Source organism: Hyla sarda, chromosome 1 (genome assembly GCF_029499605.1).
Source record: "Hyla sarda isolate aHylSar1 chromosome 1, aHylSar1.hap1, whole genome shotgun sequence".
NCBI lineage: Eukaryota > Metazoa > Chordata > Amphibia > Anura > Hylidae > Hyla > Hyla sarda.
In genome coordinates, this window is record NC_079189.1 from 5,540,684 (window position 1) to 5,564,681 (window position 23,998).

At 45.3% G+C, this 23,998-nt stretch overlaps 1 protein-coding gene across 2 annotated transcripts in view; it reads left to right on the forward strand.

Moving 5' to 3' along the window:
• Positions 1-23,998, forward strand: part of LOC130291206 (plasma kallikrein-like) — a 79,846-nt gene that overhangs the window by 14,821 nt on the left and 41,027 nt on the right. Inside the window, exons 1-3 of one of the 2 annotated variants that reach the window (XM_056539849.1) lie at positions 193-495; positions 14,734-14,820; positions 14,922-14,992. In XM_056539849.1, coding sequence (XP_056395824.1) covers positions 14,926-14,992 — 67 coding nt within the window. In that variant the 5' untranslated portion in view covers positions 193-495; positions 14,734-14,820; positions 14,922-14,925. Of the gene's footprint in view, positions 1-192; positions 496-14,733; positions 14,821-14,921; positions 14,993-23,998 lie in introns of those variants that run through there. The other variant, XM_056539777.1, reaches the window with a different exon arrangement.

Sequence of the window (23,998 nt, forward strand, 5' to 3'; positions counted from 1 at the left end):
GATGGAGGACAGTGTGCAGTAATGAGGTCAGTATAGATGGAGGACAGTGTGCAGTAATGAGGTCAGTATAGATGGAGGACAGTGTGCAGTAATGAGGTCAGTATAGATGGAGGACAGTGTGCGGTAATGAGGTCAGTATAGATGGAGGACAGTGTGCGGTAATGAGGTCAGTATAGATGGAGGACAGTGTGCAGTAATGAGGTCAGTATAGATGGAGGACAGTGTGCAGTAATGAGGTCAGTATAGATGGAGGACAGTGTGCAGTAATGAGGTCAGTATAGATGGAGGACAGTGTGCGGTAATGAGGTCAGTATAGATGGAGGACAGTGTGCAGTAAGGAGGATCGTGTACATATTGATAGGGAGCAGGAATGGTTAATGTGGGTGTAGAGAAGAGGTGATGATGTCTCCTCCATGGTATAAAGGGACAGGCAGGGAGGCAGTGATCACAGTCAGTGGATGAGCCCGGCTGCTGCCCACCTACCTGCTGCTGACGGTGAGTACTGACCACAGGACCATCCCCTCTACTGTCTGACATATAACTGATCTCAGAGATCTGATGGACACAGTGACCCCAGGATCTGCAGAGCACAGATATTACTGAGGAGAAGTCCCTCGTCCGTCTACATTACCCGGATTCGGCTTTTGCGTGTTTTTTTGCGTGTTTTTTTTGCGTGACTCCGCCAAATTAATTTAATGGTCGCAAAGCATTAGATACATTTGGTGCAGGTCACATTTTCTGAAATTTCACTCTTCACATACACCAAAAAGCTAAGTCTGGACTGGTGTAGAATTGCAACTTTTTGGTGGTTTTTGCTACTTTTTTGCGACAGTCGCAGCTGATAAATTCATTACCACTGCACAAGACTATCCCATAACAGCTGGTCTGTACGGAAAGAATAGCCTGAGGTGCAGCGCTGCGCCCAAATAGAGACACATCGACACACAAAAACAGCTCTAAAGACAATGATAAATGCCCCAAATTGTCCCCAAAAATCCTTACTGACCCCATATGACAGATCAGTCATTTCTCTGGATCAGTATGAGACAGTCTGGTAACTTCTCTGAATCGGTATAAGACAGTCGGGTTATTTCTCTGGATCAGTGTAAGACAGTCGGGAAATTTCTCTGGATCAGTGTAAGACAGTCGGGAAATTTCTCTGGATCTGTATAAGACAGTCGGGTAATTTCTCTGCATCAGTGTAAGACAGTCGGATAATTTCCTTGGATCAGTATAAGACAGTCGGGTAATTTCTCTGCATCAGTCTAAGAAAGTCGGGTAATTTCCTTGGATCAGTATAAGACAGTCGGGTAATTTCTCTGGATCAGTGTAAGACAGTTGGGTAATTTCCCTGGATCAGTATAAGACAGTTGGGTAATTTCTCTGGATCAGTATAAGACAGTCGGGTAATTTCTCTGGATCAGTATAAGACAGTCGGGTAATTTCTCTGGATCAGTGTAATACAGTCGGGTAATTTCCTTGGATCAGTGTAAGGCAGTCGGGTTATTTCCTTGGATCAGTTGTAAGACAGTTGGGTAATTTCCTTGGGTCAGTATAAGACAGTCGGGTAATTTCTCTGGATCAGTATAAGACAGTCGGGTAATTTCTCTGGATCAGTATAAGACAGTCGGGTAATTTCTCTGGATCAGTGTAAGACAGTCGGGTAATTTCCTTGGATCAGTGTAAGGCAGTCGGGTAATTTCCTTGGATCAGTTGTAAGACAGTTGGGTAATTTCCTTGGGTCAGTATAAGACAGTCGGGTAATTTCTCTGGATCAGTATAAGACAGTCGGGTAATTTCTCTGGATCAGTATAAGACAGTCGGGTAATTTCTCTGGATCAGTATAAGACAGTCGGGTAATTTCTCTGGATCAGTATAAGACAGTCGGGTAATTTCTCTGGATTAGTGTAAAACAGTTGGGTAATTGTGCTGGATCAGTATAAGACAGTCGGGTAATTTCTTGTGATCAGTGTAAGACAGTTGGCTAATTGTTCTGGATCAGTATAAGGCAGTCGGCTAATTTCTCTGGATCAGTATAAGACAGTCGGGGTAATTTCTCTGGATCAGTGTAAGACAGTTGGGAAATTTCCCTGGATCAGTATGAAACAGTCGGATAATTTCTCTGGATCAGTATAAGATAGTCAGGTCATTCCCTTGGATCAGTGTAAGACAGTCGGGTAATTTCCTTGGATCAGTATAAGACAGTCGGGTAATTTCTCTGGATCAGTATAAGACAGTCGAGTAATTTCTCTGGATCAGTGTAAGACAGTCGGGTAATTTCCTTGGATCAGTATGAGACAATTGGGTAATTTCCTTTGATCAGTATAAGAAAGTCGGGTAATTTCTCTGGATCAGTATAAGACAGTCGGGTAATTTCCTTGGATCAGTATAAGACAGTCGGGTAATTTCTCTGCATCAGTCTAAGAAAGTCGGGTAATTTCCTTGGATCAGTATAAGACAGTCGGGTAATTTCTCTGGATCAGTGTAAGACAGTTGGGTAATTTCCCTGGATCAGTATAAGACAGTTGGGTAATTTCTCTGGATCAGTATAAGACAGTCGGGTAATTTCTCTGGATCAGTATAAGACAGTCGGGTAATTTCTCTGGATCAGTGTAATACAGTCGGGTAATTTCCTTGGATCAGTGTAAGGCAGTCGGGTTATTTCCTTGGATCAGTTGTAAGACAGTTGGGTAATTTCCTTGGGTCAGTATAAGACAGTCGGGTAATTTCTCTGGATCAGTATAAGACAGTCGGGTAATTTCTCTGGATCAGTATAAGACAGTCGGGTAATTTCTCTGGATCAGTGTAAGACAGTCGGGTAATTTCCTTGGATCAGTGTAAGGCAGTCGGGTAATTTCCTTGGATCAGTTGTAAGACAGTTGGGTAATTTCCTTGGGTCAGTATAAGACAGTCGGGTAATTTCTCTGGATCAGTATAAGACAGTCGGGTAATTTCTCTGCATCAGTGTAAGACAGTCGGATAATTTCCTTGGATCAGTATAAGACAGTCGGGTAATTTCTCTGCATCAGTCTAAGAAAGTCGGGTAATTTCCTTGGATCAGTATAAGACAGTCGGGTAATTTCTCTGGATCAGTGTAAGACAGTTGGGTAATTTCCCTGGATCAGTATAAGACAGTTGGGTAATTTCTCTGGATCAGTATAAGACAGTCGGGTAATTTCTCTGGATCAGTATAAGACAGTCGGGTAATTTCTCTGGATCAGTGTAATACAGTCGGGTAATTTCCTTGGATCAGTGTAAGGCAGTCGGGTTATTTCCTTGGATCAGTTGTAAGACAGTTGGGTAATTTCCTTGGGTCAGTATAAGACAGTCGGGTAATTTCTCTGGATCAGTATAAGACAGTCGGGTAATTTCTCTGGATCAGTATAAGACAGTCGGGTAATTTCTCTGGATCAGTGTAAGACAGTCGGGTAATTTCCTTGGATCAGTGTAAGGCAGTCGGGTAATTTCCTTGGATCAGTTGTAAGACAGTTGGGTAATTTCCTTGGGTCAGTATAAGACAGTCGGGTAATTTCTCTGGATCAGTATAAGACAGTCGGGTAATTTCTCTGGATCAGTATAAGACAGTCGGGTAATTTCTCTGGATCAGTATAAGACAGTCGGGTAATTTCTCTGGATCAGTATAAGACAGTCGGGTAATTTCTCTGGATTAGTGTAAAACAGTTGGGTAATTGTGCTGGATCAGTATAAGACAGTCGGGTAATTTCTTGTGATCAGTGTAAGACAGTTGGCTAATTGTTCTGGATCAGTATAAGGCAGTCGGCTAATTTCTCTGGATCAGTATAAGACAGTCGGGGTAATTTCTCTGGATCAGTGTAAGACAGTTGGGAAATTTCCCTGGATCAGTATGAAACAGTCGGATAATTTCTCTGGATCAGTATAAGATAGTCAGGTCATTCCCTTGGATCAGTGTAAGACAGTCGGGTAATTTCCTTGGATCAGTATAAGACAGTCGGGTAATTTCTCTGGATCAGTATAAGACAGTCGAGTAATTTCTCTGGATCAGTGTAAGACAGTCGGGTAATTTCCTTGGATCAGTATGAGACAATTGGGTAATTTCCTTTGATCAGTATAAGAAAGTCGGGTAATTTCTCTGGATCAGTATAAGACAGTCGGGTAATTTCCTTGGATCAGTATAAGACAGTCGGGTAATTTCTCTGCATCAGTCTAAGAAAGTCGGGTAATTTCCTTGGATCAGTATAAGACAGTCGGGTAATTTCTCTGGATCAGTGTAAGACAGTTGGGTAATTTCCCTGGATCAGTATAAGACAGTTGGGTAATTTCTCTGGATCAGTATAAGACAGTCGGGTAATTTCTCTGGATCAGTATAAGACAGTCGGGTAATTTCTCTGGATCAGTGTAATACAGTCGGGTAATTTCCTTGGATCAGTGTAAGGCAGTCGGGTTATTTCCTTGGATCAGTTGTAAGACAGTTGGGTAATTTCCTTGGGTCAGTATAAGACAGTCGGGTAATTTCTCTGGATCAGTATAAGACAGTCGGGTAATTTCTCTGGATCAGTATAAGACAGTCGGGTAATTTCTCTGGATCAGTGTAAGACAGTCGGGTAATTTCCTTGGATCAGTGTAAGGCAGTCGGGTAATTTCCTTGGATCAGTTGTAAGACAGTTGGGTAATTTCCTTGGGTCAGTATAAGACAGTCGGGTAATTTCTCTGGATCAGTATAAGACAGTCGGGTAATTTCTCTGGATCAGTATAAGACAGTCGGGTAATTTCTCTGGATCAGTATAAGACAGTCGGGTAATTTCTCTGGATTAGTGTAAAACAGTTGGGTAATTGTGCTGGATCAGTATAAGACAGTCGGGTAATTTCTTGTGATCAGTGTAAGACAGTTGGCTAATTGTTCTGGATCAGTATAAGGCAGTCGGCTAATTTCTCTGGATCAGTATAAGACAGTCGGGGTAATTTCTCTGGATCAGTGTAAGACAGTTGGGAAATTTCCCTGGATCAGTATGAAACAGTCGGATAATTTCTCTGGATCAGTATAAGATAGTCAGGTCATTCCCTTGGATCAGTGTAAGACAGTCGGGTAATTTCCTTGGATCAGTATAAGACAGTCGGGTAATTTCTCTGGATCAGTATAAGACAGTCGAGTAATTTCTCTGGATCAGTGTAAGACAGTCGGGTAATTTCCTTGGATCAGTATGAGACAATTGGGTAATTTCCTTTGATCAGTATAAGAAAGTCGGGTAATTTCTCTGGATCAGTATAAGACAGTCGGGTAATTTCTCTGGATCAGTGTAAGACAGTCGGGTAATTTCCTTGGATCAGTATAAGACAATTGGGTAATTTCCTTGGATCAGTATAAGACAGTTGGGCAATTTCCCTGGATCAGTATAAGACAATTGGGTAATTTACTTGGATCAGTATAAGACAGTCGGGTAATTTCTCTGGATCAGTATAAGACAGTCGGGTAATTTCCCTGGATCAGTATAAGACAATTGGGTAATTTCTCTGGATCAGTTTAAGACAGTCGAATAATTTCCTCGGATCAGTATAAGACACGCAGGAAATTTCTCTGGATCAGTGTAAGACAGTCAAGTAATTTCCATGGATCAGTATATAACAGTCGGGTAATTTTTCTGGATCAGTAGAAGACAGTCGGGTAATTTCTCTGGATCAGTGTAAGAAAGTCGAGTAATTTCTCTGGATTAGTGTAAAACAGTTGGGTAATTTTCTGGATCAGTATAAGACAGTCGGGTAATTTCTCTGGATCAGTGTAAGACAGTTGGGTAATTTCTCTGGATCAGTATAAGACAGTCGGGTAATTTCTCTGGATCAGTGTAAGACAGTCGGGTAATTTCCTTGGATCAGTGTAAGGCAGTCGGGTAATTTCCTTGGATCAGTTGTAAGACAGTTGGGTAATTTCCTTGGGTCAGTATAAGACAGTCGGGTAATTTCTCTGGATCAGTATAAGACAGTCGGGTAATTTCTCTGGATCAGTATAAGACAGTCGGGTAATTTCTCTGGATCAGTGTAAGACAGTCGGGTAATTTCCTTGGATCAGTGTAAGGCAGTCGGGTAATTTCCTTGGATCAGTTGTAAGACAGTTGGGTAATTTCCTTGGGTCAGTATAAGACAGTAGGGTAATTTCTCTGGATCAGTATAAGACAGTCGGGTAATTTCTCTGGATCATTATAAGACAGTCGGGTAATTTCTCTGGATCAGTATAAGACAGTCGGGTAATTTCTCTGGATCAGTATAAGACAGTCGGGTAATTTTTCTTGATCAGTATAAGGCAGTCGGGTAATTGTGCTGGATCAGTATAAGACAGTCGGGTAATTTCTTGTGATCAGTGTAAGACAGTTGGCTAATTGTTCTGGATCAGTATAAGGCAGTCGGCTAATTTCTCTGGATCAGTATAAGACAGTCGGGGTAATTTCTCTGGATCAGTGTAAGACAGTTGGGAAATTTCCCTGGATCAGTATGAAACAGTCGGATAATTTCTCTGGATCAGTATAAGATAGTCAGGTCATTCCCTTGGATCAGTGTAAGACAGTCGGGTAATTTCCTTGGATCAGTATAAGACAGTCGGGTAATTTCTCTGGATCAGTATAAGACAGTCGAGTAATTTCTCTGGATCAGTGTAAGACAGTCGGGTAATTTCCTTGGATCAGTATGAGACAATTGGGTAATTTCCTTTGATCAGTATAAGAAAGTCGGGTAATTTCTCTGGATCAGTATAAGACAGTCGGGTAATTTCTCTGGATCAGTATAAGACAGTCGGGTAATTTCCCTGGATCAGTATAAGACAATTGGGTAATTTCTCTGGATCAGTTTAAGACAGTCGAATAATTTCCTCGGATCAGTATAAGACACGCAGGAAATTTCTCTGGATCAGTGTAAGACAGTCAAATAATTTCCATGGATCAGTATATAACAGTCGGGTAATTTTTCTGGATCAGTAGAAGACAGTCGGGTAATTTCTCTGGATCAGTGTAAGAAAGTCGAGTAATTTCTCTGGATTAGTGTAAAACAGTTGGGTAATTTTCTGGATCAGTATAAGACAGTCGGGTAATTTCTCTGGATCAGTGTAAGACAGTTGGGTAATTTCTCTGGATCAGTATAAGACAGTCAGGTAATTTCCATGGATCTTATAGTGATCCATGGAAATTACCTGACTATCTTATCCAGATAATTTCTGGACTGTCTTAATTACCCGGCTGTCGTCATTTCTCTGGACCAATGTAAGACAGTGAGGTAATTTCACTGGATCAGTATAAGACAGTGAGGTAATTTCACTGGATCAGTATAAGACAGTGAGGTAATTTCTCTGGATCAGTATAAGACAGTGAGGTAATTTCTCTGGATCAGTATAAGACAGTGAAGTAATTTCTCTGGATCAGTATAAGACAGTGAGGTAATTTCTCTGGATCAGTATAAGACAGTGAGGTAATTTCTCTGGATCAGTATAAGACAGTTAGGTAATTTCTCTGGATCAGTATAAGACAGTCGGGTAATTTCTCTGGATCTGTGTAAAACAGTTGAGTAACTTCTCTGGATTAGCGTAAAACAGTCGGGTAATTGTCACGATGCCGGCTGGCAGGTAGTGGACCCTCTGTGCCAGAGAGGGATTGGCGTGGACCGTGCTAGTGGACCGGTTCTAAGCCACTACTGGTATTCACCAGAGCCCGCCGCAAAGCGGGATGGTCTTGCTGCGGCGGTAGTGACCAGGTCGTATCCACTAGCAACGGCTCACCTCTCTGGCTGCTGAAGATAGGCGCGGTACAAGGGAGTAGGCAGAAGCAAGGTCGGACGTAGCAGAAGGTCGGGGCAGGCAGCAAGGATCGTAGTCAGGGGCAACGGCAGAAGGTCTGGAAACACTGGCAAGGGACACACAAGGAACGCTTTCACTGGCACTAAGGCAACAAGATCCGGCAAGGGAGTGCAAGGGAAGTGAGGTAATATAGGGAAGTGCACAGGTGATAACCCTAATTGGAACCACTGCGCCAATCAGCGGCGCAGTGGCCCTTTAAATCGCAGAGACCCGGCGCGCGCGCGCCCTAGGGAGCGGGGCCGCGCGCGCCGGGACAGAACAGACGGGGAGCGAGTCAGGTAGGGGAGCCGGGGTGCGCATCGCGAGCGGGCGCTACCCGCATCGCGAATCGCATCCCGGCTGGCAGCAGGATCGCAGCGCCCCGGGTCAGAGGACGTGACCGGAGCGCTGCAGCGGAGGGGGAGAAGCGAGCGCTCCGGGGAGGAGCGGGAACCCGGAGCGCTCGGCGTAACAGTACCCCCCCCCTTGGGTCTCCCCCTCTTCTTGGAGCCTGAGAACCTGAGGAGCAGACTTTTGTCAAGGATGTTGTCCTCAGGTTCCCAGGATCTCTCTTCAGGACCACAACCCTCCCAGTCTACTAAAAAAAAATTTTTTCCTCTGACCTTTTTGGCAGCCAAAATCTCCTTGACCGAGAAGACGTCCGAGGAGCCGGAAACAGGAGTGGGAGGAACAGATTTGGGAGAAAAACGGTTGAGGATGAGTGGTTTGAGAAGAGAGACGTGAAAGGCATTAGGGATACGAAGAGAAGGAGGAAGAAGAAGTTTATAAGAGACAGGATTAATTTGACACAAAATTTTGAAAGGACCAAGATAGCGTGGTCCCAACTTGTAGCTAGGGACACGGAAGCGGACATATTTAGCGGAGAGCCATACCTTGTCTCCAGGGGAAAAAACGGGGGGAGCTCTTCTTTTCTTATCCGCGAATCTCTTCATGCGTGAAGAAGTCTGTAAGAGAGAATTTTGGGTCTCTCTCCATATAATGGAAAGGTCACGAGAAATTTCATCCACAGCGGGCAGACCAGAGGGCAAGGGGGTAGGGAGGGGGGGAAGAGGGTGACGGCCGTACACCACGAAAAATGGGGATTTGGAGGAAGATTCAGAGACCCTGAAGTTATACGAGAATTCGGCCCATGGAAGGAGATCTGCCCAGTCATCCTGGCGGGAGGAAACAAAATGTCGCAAATAATCACCCAGGATCTGGTTAATTCTTTCTACTTGTCCATTGGACTGGGGATGATATGCAGAGGAAAAATTTAATTTAATCTTGAGTTGTTTACAGAGAGCTCTCCAGAATTTAGACACGAATTGGACCCCTCTATCCGAGACAATCTGCGTAGGCAACCCGTGAAGACGAAAAATGTGTACAAAAAATTGTTTAGCCAACTGAGGCGCAGAAGGAAGACCAGGAAGAGGGATGAAATGTGCCATTTTGGAGAATCGATCAACGACCACCCAAATAACGGTGTTGCCACGGGAAGGGGGTAAATCAGTAATAAAATCCATACCAATCAGAGACCAAGGCTGTTCGGGGACAGGCAGAGGATGAAGAAAACCAGCGGGCTTCTGGCGAGGAGTCTTATCCCGGGCACAGATAGTGCAGGCTCGCACAAAGTCCCCAACATCCGTCTCCAGAGTCGGCCACCAATAGAAGCGGGAGATGAGTTGCACAGATTTCTTGATGCCCGCATGACCTGCGAGATGGGAGGAGTGACCCCATTTGAGGATTCCGAGGCGTTGGCGTGGAGAAACAAAGGTCTTTCCTGGAGGAGTCTGCCTGATGGAGGCAGGAGAAGTGGAGATCAGGCAGTCAGGTGGAATGATGTGTTGCGGAGGGAGATCAACTTCTGAGGCATCCGAGGAACGAGAGAGAGCATCGGCCCTAATGTTCTTATCGGCAGGACGAAAGTGAATCTCAAAATTAAATCGGGCAAAGAACAGAGACCACCGGGCCTGGCGAGGATTCAGCCGTTGGGCCGACTGGAGGTAGGAGAGGTTCTTGTGGTCGGTGTAGATAATGACAGGAAATCTTGATCCCTCCAGCAGATGCCTCCATTCCTCAAGTGCTAATTTAATGGCTAGAAGCTCTCGATCCCCGATGGAGTAGTTCCTCTCCGCTGGAGAGAAGGTCCTAGAGAAAAAACCACAAGTGACAGCATGCCCGGAAGAATTTTTTTGTAGAAGAACAGCTCCAGCTCCTACTGAGGAGGCATCAACCTCCAATAGGAAGGGTTTGGAAGGGTCAGGTCTGGAGAGCACGGGAGCCGAAGAAAAGGCAGACTTGAGTCGTTTAAAGGAGTCCTCTGCTTGAGGAGGCCAAGACTTGGGATCAGCATTTTTCTTGGTTAAAGCCACGATAGGAGCCACAATGGTAGAAAAATGTGGAATAAATTGCCTGTAATAATTGGCGAACCCCAAAAAGCGTTGGATAGCACGGAGTCCGGAGGGGCGTGGCCAATTTAAGACGGCAGAGAGTTTGTCTGGATCCATCTGTAGTCCCTGGCCAGAGACCAAATATCCTAGAAAAGGAAGAGATTGGCATTCAAACAGACATTTCTCAATTTTGGCATAGAGTTGGTTGTCACGAAGTCTCTGAAGAACCATACGGACATGCTGGCGGTGTTCTTCTAGATTGGCAGAAAAAATTAGGATATCGTCCAGATATACCACAACACAGGAGTATAACAGATCACGAAAAATTTCATTGACAAAGTCTTGGAAGACGGCAGGGGCATTGCACAGTCCAAAGGGCATGACCAGATACTCAAAGTGTCCATCTCTGGTGTTAAATGCCGTTTTCCACTCGTCCCCCTCTCTGATGCGGATGAGGTTATAGGCGCCTCTTAAGTCCAATTTAGTGAAGATGTGGGCACCTTGGAGGCGATCAAAGAGTTCAGAGATGAGGGGTAAGGGGTAGCGGTTCTTAACCGTGATTTTATTAAGACCGCGGTAGTCAATGCAAGGACGTAGGGAGCCATCTTTTTTGGACACAAAGAAAAATCCGGCTCCGGCAGGAGAGGAGGATTTACGGATAAAGCCCTTTTTTAGATTCTCCTGGACGTATTCGGACATGGCAAGAGTCTCTGGGGCAGAGAGAGGATAAATTCTGCCCCGGGGTGGAGTAGTACCCGGGAGGAGGTCGATAGGGCAATCATAAGGCCTGTGAGGAGGTAGAGTCTCAGCTTGTTTTTTGCAGAAAACATCCGCGAAGTCCATATAGGCCTTAGGGAGACCGGTTACTGGAGGAACCACAGAGTTACGGCAAGGGTTATTGGGAACCGGTTTTAGACAGTTCTTGGAACAAGAGGACCCCCAACTCTTGATCTCCCCAGTGGACCAATCCAGGGTTGGGGAATGAAGTTGAAGCCAGGGAAGTCCAAGGAGAATCTCCGAGGTGCAATTGGGGAGGACCAAAAGTTCAATCCTCTCATGATGAGATCCGATGCTCATAAGAAGGGGCTCCGTGCGGAAACGTATGGCACAGTCCAATCTTTCATTATTTACACAATTGATGTAGAGGGGTCTGGCGAGACTGGTCACTGGGATGTTGAACCTGTTGACGAGAGAGGCCAAAATAAAATTTCCTGCAGATCCAGAGTCCAAGAAGGCCACTGTAGAGAAGGAGAAGGCAGAGGCAGACATCCGCACAGGCACAGTAAGACGTGGAGAAGCAGAGTAGACATCAAGGACTGTCTCACCTTTGTGCGGAGTCAGCGTACGTCTTTCCAGGCGGGGAGGACGGATAGGACAATCCCTCAGGAAGTGTTCGGTACTAGCACAGTACAGGCAGAGGTTCTCCATACGGCGTCGTGTCCTCTCTTGAGGTGTCAGGCGAGACCGGTCGACCTGCATAGCCTCCACGGCGGGAGGCACAGGAACAGATTGCAGGGTACCAGAGGAGAGAGGAGCCGAGGAGACGAAACGCCTCGTGCGAACAGAGTCCATATCTTGACGGAGTTCCTGACGCCTTTCAGAAAAACGCATGTCAATGCGAGTGGCTAGGTGAATAAGTTCATGTAAATTAGCAGGAATTTCTCGTGCGGCCAGAACATCTTTAATGTTGCTGGATAGGCCTTTTTTGAAGGTCGCGCAGAGGGCCTCATTATTCCAGGACAATTCTGAAGCAAGTGTACGGAATTGTACGGCATACTCGCCAACGGAAGAATTACCCTGGACCAGGTTCAACAGGGCAGTCTCAGCAGAAGAGGCTCGGGCAGGTTCCTCAAAGACACTTCGGATTTCCGAGAAGAAGGAGTGTACAGAGGCAGTGACGGGGTCATTGCGGTCCCAGAGCGGTGTGGCCCATGACAGGGCTTTTCCGGACAGAAGACTGACTACGAAAGCCACCTTAGACCTTTCAGTGGGAAACAGGTCCGACATCATCTCCAGATGCAGGGAACATTGGGAAAGGAAGCCACGGCAAAACTTAGAGTCCCCATCAAATTTATCCGGCAAGGATAAGCGTATCCCAGGAGCGGCCACTCGCTGCGGAGGAGGTGCAGGAGCTGGCGGAGGAGATGACTGCTGAAGCTGTGGTAGCAACTGTTGTAGCATAACGGTCAGTTGAGACAGCTGTTGGCCTTGTTGCGCAATCTGTTGTGACTGCTGGGCGACCACCGTGGTGAGGTCAGCGACAACTGGCAGAGGAACTTCAGCGGGATCCATGGCCGGATCTACTGTCACGATGCCGGCTGGCAGGTAGTGGACCCTCTGTGCCAGAGAGGGATTGGCGTGGACCGTGCTAGTGGACCGGTTCTAAGCCACTACTGGTATTCACCAGAGCCCGCCGCAAAGCGGGATGGTCTTGCTGCGGCGGTAGTGACCAGGTCGTATCCACTAGCAACGGCTCACCTCTCTGGCTGCTGAAGATAGGCGCGGTACAAGGGAGTAGGCAGAAGCAAGGTCGGACGTAGCAGAAGGTCGGGGCAGGCAGCAAGGATCGTAGTCAGGGGCAACGGCAGAAGGTCTGGAAACACTGGCAAGGGACACACAAGGAACGCTTTCACTGGCACTAAGGCAACAAGATCCGGCAAGGGAGTGCAAGGGAAGTGAGGTAATATAGGGAAGTGCACAGGTGATAACCCTAATTGGAACCACTGCGCCAATCAGCGGCGCAGTGGCCCTTTAAATCGCAGAGACCCGGCGCGCGCGCGCCCTAGGGAGCGGGGCCGCGCGCGCCGGGACAGAACAGACGGGGAGCGAGTCAGGTAGGGGAGCCGGGGTGCGCATCGCGAGCGGGCGCTACCCGCATCGCGAATCGCATCCCGGCTGGCAGCAGGATCGCAGCGCCCCGGGTCAGAGGACGTGACCGGAGCGCTGCAGCGGAGGGGGAGAAGCGAGCGCTCCGGGGAGGAGCGGGAACCCGGAGCGCTCGGCGTAACAGTAATTTATGTGGATCAGTATAAGACAGTTGGGTAATTTATCTGGATCAGTATAAGACAATCGGATAATTTCTCTGGATCAGTGTAAGACAGTTGGGTAATTTCTCTGGATTAGTGTAAAACAGTCGGCTAATTGTTCTGGATCAGTAGAAGACAGTCGGGTAATTTCTTGTGATCAGTATAAGACAGTCGGCTAATTGTTCTGGATCAGTATAAGACAGTCGGGTAATTTCTCTGGATCAGTGTAAGACAGTCGGGTAATTTCTCTGGATCAGTGTAAGACAGTCAAGTAATTTCTGTGGATCAGTGTAAGACAGTTGAGTAATTTCTCTGGATCAGTATAAGACAGTCGAGTAATTTATCTGGATTAGTGTAAAACAGTCGGGTAATTTTTCTTGATCAGTATAAGACAGTCGGGTAATTTCTCTGGATCAGTATAAGACAGTCCGGTAATTTTTCTGTATCAGTGTAAGACAGTCGGGTAATTTTTCTTGATCAGTATAAGACAGTCGGGTAATTTCTCTGGATCAGTATAAGACAGTCCGGTAATTTCTCTGGATCAGTATAAGACAGACGGGTAATTTTTCTTGATCAGTATAAGACAGTCGGGTAATTTTTCTTGATCAGTATAAAACAGTCGAGTAATTTCTCTGGATCAGTATAAGACAGTCGGGTAATTTTTCTTGATCAGTATAAGGCAGTCGGGTAATTTCTCTGGATCAGTATAAAACAGTCGGGTAATTTCTCTGGATCAGTATAAGACAGTCAGGTAATTTCTCTGGATCAGTATAAGACAGTCGGGTAATTTCTCTGGATCAGTATAAGACAGTCGGGTAATTTCTTGATCAGTATAAGACAGTCGGGTAATTTTTCTTGATCAGTATAAGACAGTCGGGTAATTTTTCTTGATCATTATAAGACAGTCGGGTAATTTCTCTGGATCAGTATAAGACAGTCGGGTAATTTTTCTTGATCAGTATAAGGCAGTCGGGTAATTTTTCTTGATCAGTATAAGACAGTCGGGTAATTTCTCTGGATCAGTATAAGACAGTCGGGTAATTTTTCTTGATCAGTATAAGACAATCGGGTAATTTTTCTTGATCAGTATAAGACAGTCGGGTAATTTCTCTGGATCAGTATAAGACAGTCGGGTAATTTCTTGATCAGTATAAGACAGTCGGGTAATTTTTCTTGATCAGTATAAGACAGTCGGGTAATTTCTTGATCAGTATAAGACAGTCGGGTAATTTCTCTGTATCAGTATAAGACAGTCGGGTAATTTCTTGATCAGTATAAGACAGTCGGGTAATTACTTGATCAGTATAAGACAGTCGGGTAATTTCTCTGGATCAGTATAAGACAGTCGGGTAATTTCTTGATCAGTATAAGACAGTCGGGTAATTTTTCTTGATCAGTATAAGACAGTCGGGTAATTTTTCTTGATCAGTATAAGACAGTCGGGTAATTTCTCTGGATCAGTTCTGCGTCTCGTGATACCATGAAGTCACATGATAAATGACCCATTGTTGTCTGTATTCCTCAGCGTTGTCTCTCAGTTCCCGGTAACACAGAACCTGGAGCTGGTACCCTGGCCTCACCACTACTGGTCACACACTGGAGACAGGACAAGGTAACCCAATATAAAGAAGAGGATAGTCTTCATGTCACCAAGGATCCGGTGATGGAACGGGGGCCCAACACTGCGCTTATGACCTTTTGTTGTCCTTTCAGGAATATGCTGGTCCTAATTCTGGTTCTACAGCTCAGCCTGCTCCAGGCCTGCCCTCCGGAGAACCCTACAGGTATATAGAATAAGGGTGACCCCAATCATCCCCCCAATGTCATAGACATGTATATAGAATAAGGGTGACCCCAATCATCACCCCAATGTCATAGACATGTATATAGAATAAGGGTGACCCCAATGGCATAGACAGGTATATAGAATAAGGGTGACCCCAATCATCACCCCAATGGCATAGACATGTATATAAAATAAGGGTGACCCCAATCATCACCCCAATGGCATAGACATGTATATAAAATAAGGGTGACCCCAATCATCACCCCAATGTCATAGACAGGTATATAGAATAAGGGTGACCCCAATTATCATCCCAATGTCATAGACAGGTATATAAAATAAGGGTGACCCCAATCATCACCCCAATGTCATAGACAGGTATATAGAATAAGGGTGACCCCAATCATCCCCCCAATGTCATAGACATGTATATAAAATAAGGGTGACCCCAATCATCACCTCAATGGCATAGACAGGTATATAAAATAAGGGTGACCCAATCATCACCCCAATGTCATAGACAGGTATATAGAATAAGGGTGACCCCAATCATCACCCCAATGTCATAGACAGGTATATAGAATAAGGGTGACCCCAATCATCACCCCAATGTCATAGACAGGTATATAGAATAAGGATGACCCCAATCATCATCCCAATGTCATAGACATGTATATAAAATAAGGGTGACCCCAATCATCACCCCAATGTCATAGACATGTATATAAAATAAGGGTGACCCCAATCATCACCCCAATGTCATAAACATGTATATAAAATAAGGGTGACCCAATCATCACCCCAATGTCATAGACAGGTATATAGAATAAGGGCGACCCCAATCATCACCCCAATGTCATAGACATGTATATAAAATAAGGGTGACCCAATCATCACCCCAATGTCATAGACAGGTATATAGAATAAGGGCGACCCCAATCATCACCCCAATGTCATAGACATGTATATAAAATAAGGGTGACCCCCAATCATCACCCCAATGTCATAGACAGGTATATAGAATAAGGGTGACCCCAATCATCACCCCAATGTCATAGACAGGTATATAGAATAAGGGTGACCCCAATCATCAACCCAATGTCATAGACAGGTATATAGAATAAGGGTGACCCCAATCATCACCCCAATGTCATAGACAGGTATATAGAATAAGGGTGACCCCAATCATCACCCCAATGTCATAGACAGGTATATAGAATAAGGATGACCCCAATCATCATCCCAATGTCATAGACAGGTATATAGAATAAGGGTGACCCCAATCATCACCCCAATGTCATATACAGGTATATAGAATAAGGGTGACCACAATCACTCCAATTTCATAGACAGGTATATAGAATAAGGGTGACCCCAATCATCACCTCAGTGGCATAGACAAGTATATAAAATAAGGGTGACCCCAATCATCACCCCAATGTCATAGACAAGTATATAAAATAAGGGTGACCCCAATCATCACCCCAATGTCATAGACAGGTATATAAAATAAGGGTGACCCCAATCATCACCCCAATGTCATAGACAGGTATATAGAATAAGGGTGACCCCAATCATCACCCCAATGTCATAGACAGGTATATAGAATAAGGGTGACCCCAATCATCACCCCAATGTCATAGAAATGTATATAGAATAAGGGTGACCCCAATCATCACCCCAATGTCATAGACAGGTATATAGAATAAGGGTGACCCCAATCATCCACCCAATGTCATAGACATGTATATAAAATAAGGGTGACCCCAATCATCACCCCAATGGCATAGACATGTATATAAAATAAGGGCGACCCCAATCATCACCCCAATGTCATAGACATGTATATAAAATAAGGGTGACCCAATCATCACCCTAATGGCATAGACAGGTATATAAAATAAGGGTGACCCAATCATCACCCCAATGGCATAGACATGTATATAAAATAAGGGTGACCACAATCATCACCCCAATGGCATAGACATGTATATAAAATAAGGGCGACCCCAATCATCACCCCAATGTCATAGACATGTATATAAAATAAGGGTGACCCAATCATCACCCTAATGGCATAGACAGGTATATAAAATAAGGGTGACCCAATCATCACCCCAATGGCATAGACATGTATATAAAATAAGGGCGATCCCAATCATCACCCCAATGGCATAGACATGTATATAAAATAAGGGCGACCCCAATCATCACCCCAATGTCATAGACATGTATATAAAATAAGGGTGACCCAATAATCACCCTAATGGCATAGACAGGTATATAAAATAAGGGTGACCCCAATCATCACCTCAATGGCATAGACAGGTATATGGAATAAGGGTGACCACAATCACGCCAATTTCATAGACAGGTATATAGAATAAGGGTGACCCCAATAATCACCCCAATGTCATAGACAGGTATATAGAATAAGGGTGACCCCAATCATCACCCCAATGTCATAGACAGGTATATAGAATAAGGGTGACCCCAATCATCACCCCAATGTCATAGACAGGTATATAATAAGGGTGACCCCAATCATCACCCCAATGTCATAGACAGGTATATAAAATAAGGGTGACCCCAATCATCACCCCAATGTCATAGACAGGTATATAGAATAAAGGTGACCCCAATCATCATCCCAATGTCATAGACATGTATATAGAATAAGGGTGACCCCAATCATCACCCCAATGGCATAGACAGGTATATGGAATAAGGGTGACCACAATCACCCCAATTTCATAAACAGGTATATAGAATAAGAGTGACCCCAATCATCACCCCAATGTCATAGACAGGTATATAGAATAAGGGTGACCCCAATCATCACCCCAATGTCAGACAGGTATATAGTATAAGGGTGACCCCAATCATCACCCCAATGTCATAGACAAGTATATAAAATAAGGGTGACCCCAATCATCACCCCAATGTCATAGACAGGTATATAGAATAAAGGTGACCCCAATCATCACCCCAATGTCATAGACATGTATATAAAATAAGGGTGACCCAATCATCACCCCAATGGCATAGACAGGTATATAGAATAATGATGACCCCCAATGTCATAGACAGGTATATAGAATAAAGGTGACCCCAATCATCACCCCAATGGCATAGACAGGTATATGGAATAAGGGTGACCACAATCATCACCCCAATGGCATAGACATGGTTTGAGTTAGGGAGGAGAAGCCATACAAGAAGAAGCTGTGGCTGCCATGAGAGATAGGGAGCAGGAGAAGAACTTGGTGAAGGGGCAACCAAAACTAATCGTAGGATAGTAAAATGTGATCAGGTAGGAGACAGCGAGTCAACTGTGGAGAACCTGGTCAGCCATAAAGACATACCATGTGGCCCTTAGAAAGGTCACATCCGGCCTTGCGAGGTCCCATTCTTTTTTCTACTGCAGGGCTCCTCTTTATGGAAAGTAAGGGGCAAAGTCCGACCCCATAATAGAAAGCTCCTTTCAGTCTTTTCTGTGGGGCCCCCCTTTTCTTCTATTGGTGACCATTGGCAGCATTGGTGACCGCCCTCAACCACGACTTGTGTGGATATCAGGAGTCGTGTGACTCTCTGTATAAGCCTCTGTGATATTGTGTTATATTAGAAGTCATCACCATTGTGCTCTCTGTCACCCAAGCCTACTCGTTCACACTCAGTCACACTCGTTCACACTCGTTCACACTCAGTCACACTCGTTCACACTCTGTCACACTCTTTGACTCTCCCTCTCATGTGCAGTGAGGCAGTCACAGAGCTACTATTAATAGTCTTCTGACAAAGTCATCTGTCAATGGGATGAAGCTGCTTCTCCTTTCGTTGTCAGAACAAAGGACTCGAGAAGATCGATTGCAGAGAAGCGTGCAAGCCGGGAAATGGCGGGATAGCATGTCCATTCTCCCATGTATATACAGTGCATAGTGAAAGTATTCGGCCCCCTTGAACTTTTCGACCTTTTGCCACATTTCAGGCTTCAAACATAAAGTTATAAAACTGTAATTTTTTGTGAAGAATCAACAACAAGTGGGACACAATCACGAAATTTATTGGATATTTCAAACTTTGTTAACAAATAAAAAACTGAAAAATTGGGGGCGTGCAAAATTATTCAGCCCCTTTACTTTGAGTGCAGCAAACTCTCTCCAGAAGTTCAGTGAGGATCTCTGAATGATCCATGATCCAATGTTGACCTAAATGACTAATGATGATAAACAGAATCCACCTGTGTGTAATCAAGTCTCCGTATAAATGCACCTGCACTGTGATAGTCTCAGAGGTCCGTTTAAAGAGCAGAGAGCATCATGAAGAACAAGGAACACACCAGGAAGGTCCGAGATACAGCTGTCTCGCCCCTTGCGATAGACTTGCATTGAGAGGCGGAGCGTGACGTCACACTGGGACGGAGCTGGGACGTCATGATCACCGGCCCTGTCATCAGACCGGATGAGAGCCGGGTGTTCGCTCCGGGGCCTGATGAGAGCGGGGTGCTGCGTGTCAGATCGCGGGGGTCCCGCTGCTGGGGACCCCTGGGATCTCGGCTGCAGCACCCACCTCAACGGCTTCCGGCAACACTGGAGGCTTTGGATCCCGACCACGCGAGCGGAAGAGCGTGACGTCACGACCCCGCCCCCGTGTGACATCACGCCCCATCCCCTCAATGTAAGTCTATAGGAGGGGGCGTGATGGCTGTCACGCCCCCTCCCATAGACTTGCATTGAGGGGCGGGGTCAACATTGGATCAATACAAGAATATGGATGCACTACTGTGGTAGATGTAAACAATACATTGGCTATCCCTCAACACTGATGTTAAAATTGAGACATTCGCCAGTGTATCCTTATATGAAGGACACACCAGAGCCCGCACACCAACGCCAAGGTTTCTCATTTTGGTGCGAGACCTAACGCTAGTCCTACCTGTGCTTGATAAACAGAACAGGGGCCAGTGGGCAATTACGGCAGCATTCGGCTGGCTCACAACTTCCTTCCAGATACCCTCCAGTGTTACTACGCACACATGCAATGGGAGGAGGGAGGCAAGCTGCAAGCCCCACCTGAGTTGGCTATTATGGGTGCCTGGCCTCACAGGTGCTACCTTAATGCTGCCTGGTAGATATTCAAGGCGCATTAATGTTGTTACATATCCACACCGTTTATCTGGTGTAGGATTCTATTGTGGCACTTGTAGTCCGCTGCAGGCATCCTCCATTGTATGCATTTTTATGCTGGGGATCGCCCCTAGCAACGGACTACAAGGGCAGGATCTGCTCCCCCAGTATAAATGCACAACCGCATTTGGGGTTGAGCATTTCCAGCCATTTGAAACCACGTTTTTGTTGTTTGTTTAAATTTTAAATTTGGAGGTGTGTAAACTCCAACATTAATGCGCCTTGAATATCTACCAGGCAGCATTAAGGAAGCACCTGTGAGGCCAGGCACCCATAATAGCCAACTCAGGTGGGGCTTGCAGCTTGCCTCCCTCCTCCCATTGCATGTGTGCGTAGTAACACTGGAGGGTATCTGGAAGGAAGTTGTGAGCCAGCCGAATGCTGCCGTAATTGCCCACTGGCCCCTGTTCTGTTTATCAAGCACAGGTAGGACTAGCGTTAGGTCTCGCACCAAAATGAGAAACCTTGGCGTTGGTGTGCGGGCTCTGGTGTGTCCTTCATATAAGGATACACTGGCGAATGTCTCAATTTTAACATCAGTGTTGAGGGATAGCCAATGTATTGTTTACATCTACCACAGTAGTGCATCCATATTCTTGTATTGTATTCTAATTGTTACATATCCACACCGTTTATCTGGTGTAGGATTCTATTGTGGCACTTGTAGTCCGCTGCAGGCATCCTCCATTGTATGCATTTTTATGCTGGGGATCGCCCCTAGCAACGGACTACAAGGGCAGGATCTGCTCCCCCAGTATAAATGCACAACCGCATTTGGGGTTGAGCACTTCCAGCCATTTGAAACCACGTTTTTGTTGTTTGTTCAACATTGGATCATTCAGAGATTCTCACTGAACTTCTGGAGAGAGTTTGCTGCACTGAAAGTAAGGGGCTGAATCATTTTGCACGCCAAATTTTTCAGTTTTTTATTTGTTAAAAAAGTTTGAAATATCAAATAAATTTCATGATTGGGTCCCACTTGTTGTTGATTCTTCACAAAAAATTACAGTTTTATATCTTTATGTTTGAAGCCTGAAATGTGGCAAAAGGTCGAAAAGTTCAAGGCCCAATACTTTCACTATGCACTGTAGATATGAAGGGATATACAGGGACAGGATTAATGTGTCCTATTTATCCTAGAATGGATGTTCCTTGGGTGTCCCTCCGAATTTACATAATTATTACAATTCACTTAAAGGGGTACTCCCGTGGAAAACTTTTATTTTTTTTAATCAACTGGTGCCAGAAAGTTAAACAGATTTGTAAATTACTTCTATTAAAAAATCCTCCCAGTACTCATTAGCTGCTGAATCCTACAGAGGAAATTATTTTCTTTTTGGAAAACAGAGCTCTCTGCTGACCTCTGCTGTCCATTTGAAGAACTGTCCATAGTAGGAGAAAATCCCCATAGCAAACATATGTTGCTCTGGGCAGTTCCTAAAATGGACAGAGATGTCAGCAGAGAGCACTGCGGTCATGATGTCAGCAGAGAGCTCTGTGTTCCAAAAAGAAAATAATTTCCTCTGTAGTATTCAGCAGCTAATAAGTACTGGAAGGATTAAGATTTTTTAATAGAAGTAATTTACAAATCTGTTTAACTTTCTGGCACCAGTTGATTAAAAAAAAAAGTTTTCCACCAGAGTACCCCTTTAAGTTGCTATGAAAAAAAGCTCCTAGATTTATCAAATTTCAAGACGCGCCTGCGGTTGCCTTGGCAGGGCCAGACCAAATTATTTTGTAGCCCTCATACGGACGTTTCCTATGGACGATGTAGGGTGTCGGGTCTGAAAATGAATGAAGGTGAACAGGAAGCAATGATGTAGTATGGAGACTTATAAGAGGAGAAGGGACATTGTATGGACGTTCAGTGGAAAAGGCCAACAAATATGGGGGAAGTTCACGAGGGAAGGTGGAGGCCCTGGGTGGAGCTAAAATACAGGAGGAAAGATGGGGATAGGGGCCCCAGGTAGAGATGAGGGGGGAATGATTAAGACCCTATGTAATGCTGAGGTACGGGAGGGAAGGATAAGATGGAAACCATAGATTGGGATACGAGAGGAAAGATGACAAGAGATAGAAAGAATGAAGTACAGGAAGGAAAATGGAGATTGGATGAAGACCCTAGGTGGAGTTGAGGTACAGGAGGAAAGAAGAGGAAAGGATTAGGCTAGGTTCAGACTACGGAATTTCCGCCGGAATTTCTGCTTTGAAATTTCCAGCAGAAATTCCGCTTACTATAATGTAGATCATGGTGGGGGTTGTGTGGAGTATATAGATCATGGTGGGGGTTGTGTGGAGTATATAGATCATGGTGGGGGGTGGTGTGGAGTATATAGATCATGGTGGGGGTTGTGTGGAGTATATAGATCATGGTGGGGGTGGGGTGGAGTATATAGATCATGGTGGGGGTTGTGTGGAGTATATAGATCATGGTGGGGGTGGTGTGGAGTATATAAATCATGGTGGGGGTGGTGTGGAGTATATAGATCATGGTGGGGGTTGTGTGGAGTATATAGATCATGGTGGGGGTGGTGTGGAGTATATAGATCATGGTGGAGGTGGTGTGGAGTATATAGATCATGGTGGGGGGTGGTGTGGAGTATATAGATCATGGTGGGGGTTGTGTGGAGTATATAGATCATGGTGGGGGTGGGGTGGAGTATATAGATCATGGTGGGGGTTGTGTGGAGTATATAGATCATGGTGGGGGTGGTGTGGAGTATATAAATCATGGTGGGGGTGGTGTGGAGTATATAGATCATGGTGGGGGTTGTGTGGAGTATATAGATCATGGTGGGGGTGGTGTGGAGTATATAAATCATGGTGGGGGTGGTGTGGAGTATATAAATCATGGTGGGGGTGGTGTGGAGTATATAAATCATGGTGGGGGTGGTGTGGAGTATATAAATCATGGTGGGGGTAGTGTGGAGTATATAGATCATGGTGGGGGGTGGTGTGGAGTATATAAATCATGGTGGGGGTGGTGTGGAGTATATAAATCATGGTGGGGGTAGTGTGGAGTATATAGATCATGGTGGGGGGTGGTGTGGAGTATATAAATCATGGTGGGGGAGGTGTGGAGTATATAAATCATGGTGGAGGTGGTGTGGAGTATATAAATCATGGTGGGGGTGGTGTGGAGTATATAGATCATGGTGGGGGTGGTGTGGAGTATATAAATCATGGTGGGGGGGGGTGTGGAGTATATAGATCATGGTGGGGGTGGTGTGGAGTATATAAATCATGGTGGGGGTGGTGTGGAGTATATAGATCATGGTGGAGGTGGTGTGGAGTATATAGATCATGGTGGGGGTGGGGTGGAGTATATAAATCATGGTGGGGGTGGGGTGGAGTATATAGATCATGGTGGGGGTGGGGTGGAGTATATAGATCATGGTGGGGGTGGTGTGGAGTATATAAATCATGGTGGGGGTGATGTGGAGTATATAAATCATGGTGGGGGTGGTGTGGAGTATATAGATCATGGTGGGGGTGGGGTGGAGTATATAGATCATGGTGGGGGTGGGGTGGAGTATATAAATCATGGTGGGGGTGGGGTGGAGTATATAGATCATGGTGGGGGTGGGGTGGAGTATATAGATCATGGTGGGGGTGGGGTGGAGTATATAGATCATGGTGGGGGTGGGGTGGAGTATATAGATCATGGTGGGGGGTGGTGTGGAGTATATAGATCATGGTGGGGGTGGTGTGGAGTATATTAATCATGGTGGGGGTGGTGTGGAGTATATAAATCATGGTGGGGGTGGTGTGGAGTATATAGATCATGGTGGGGGTGGTGTGGAGTATATAGATCATGG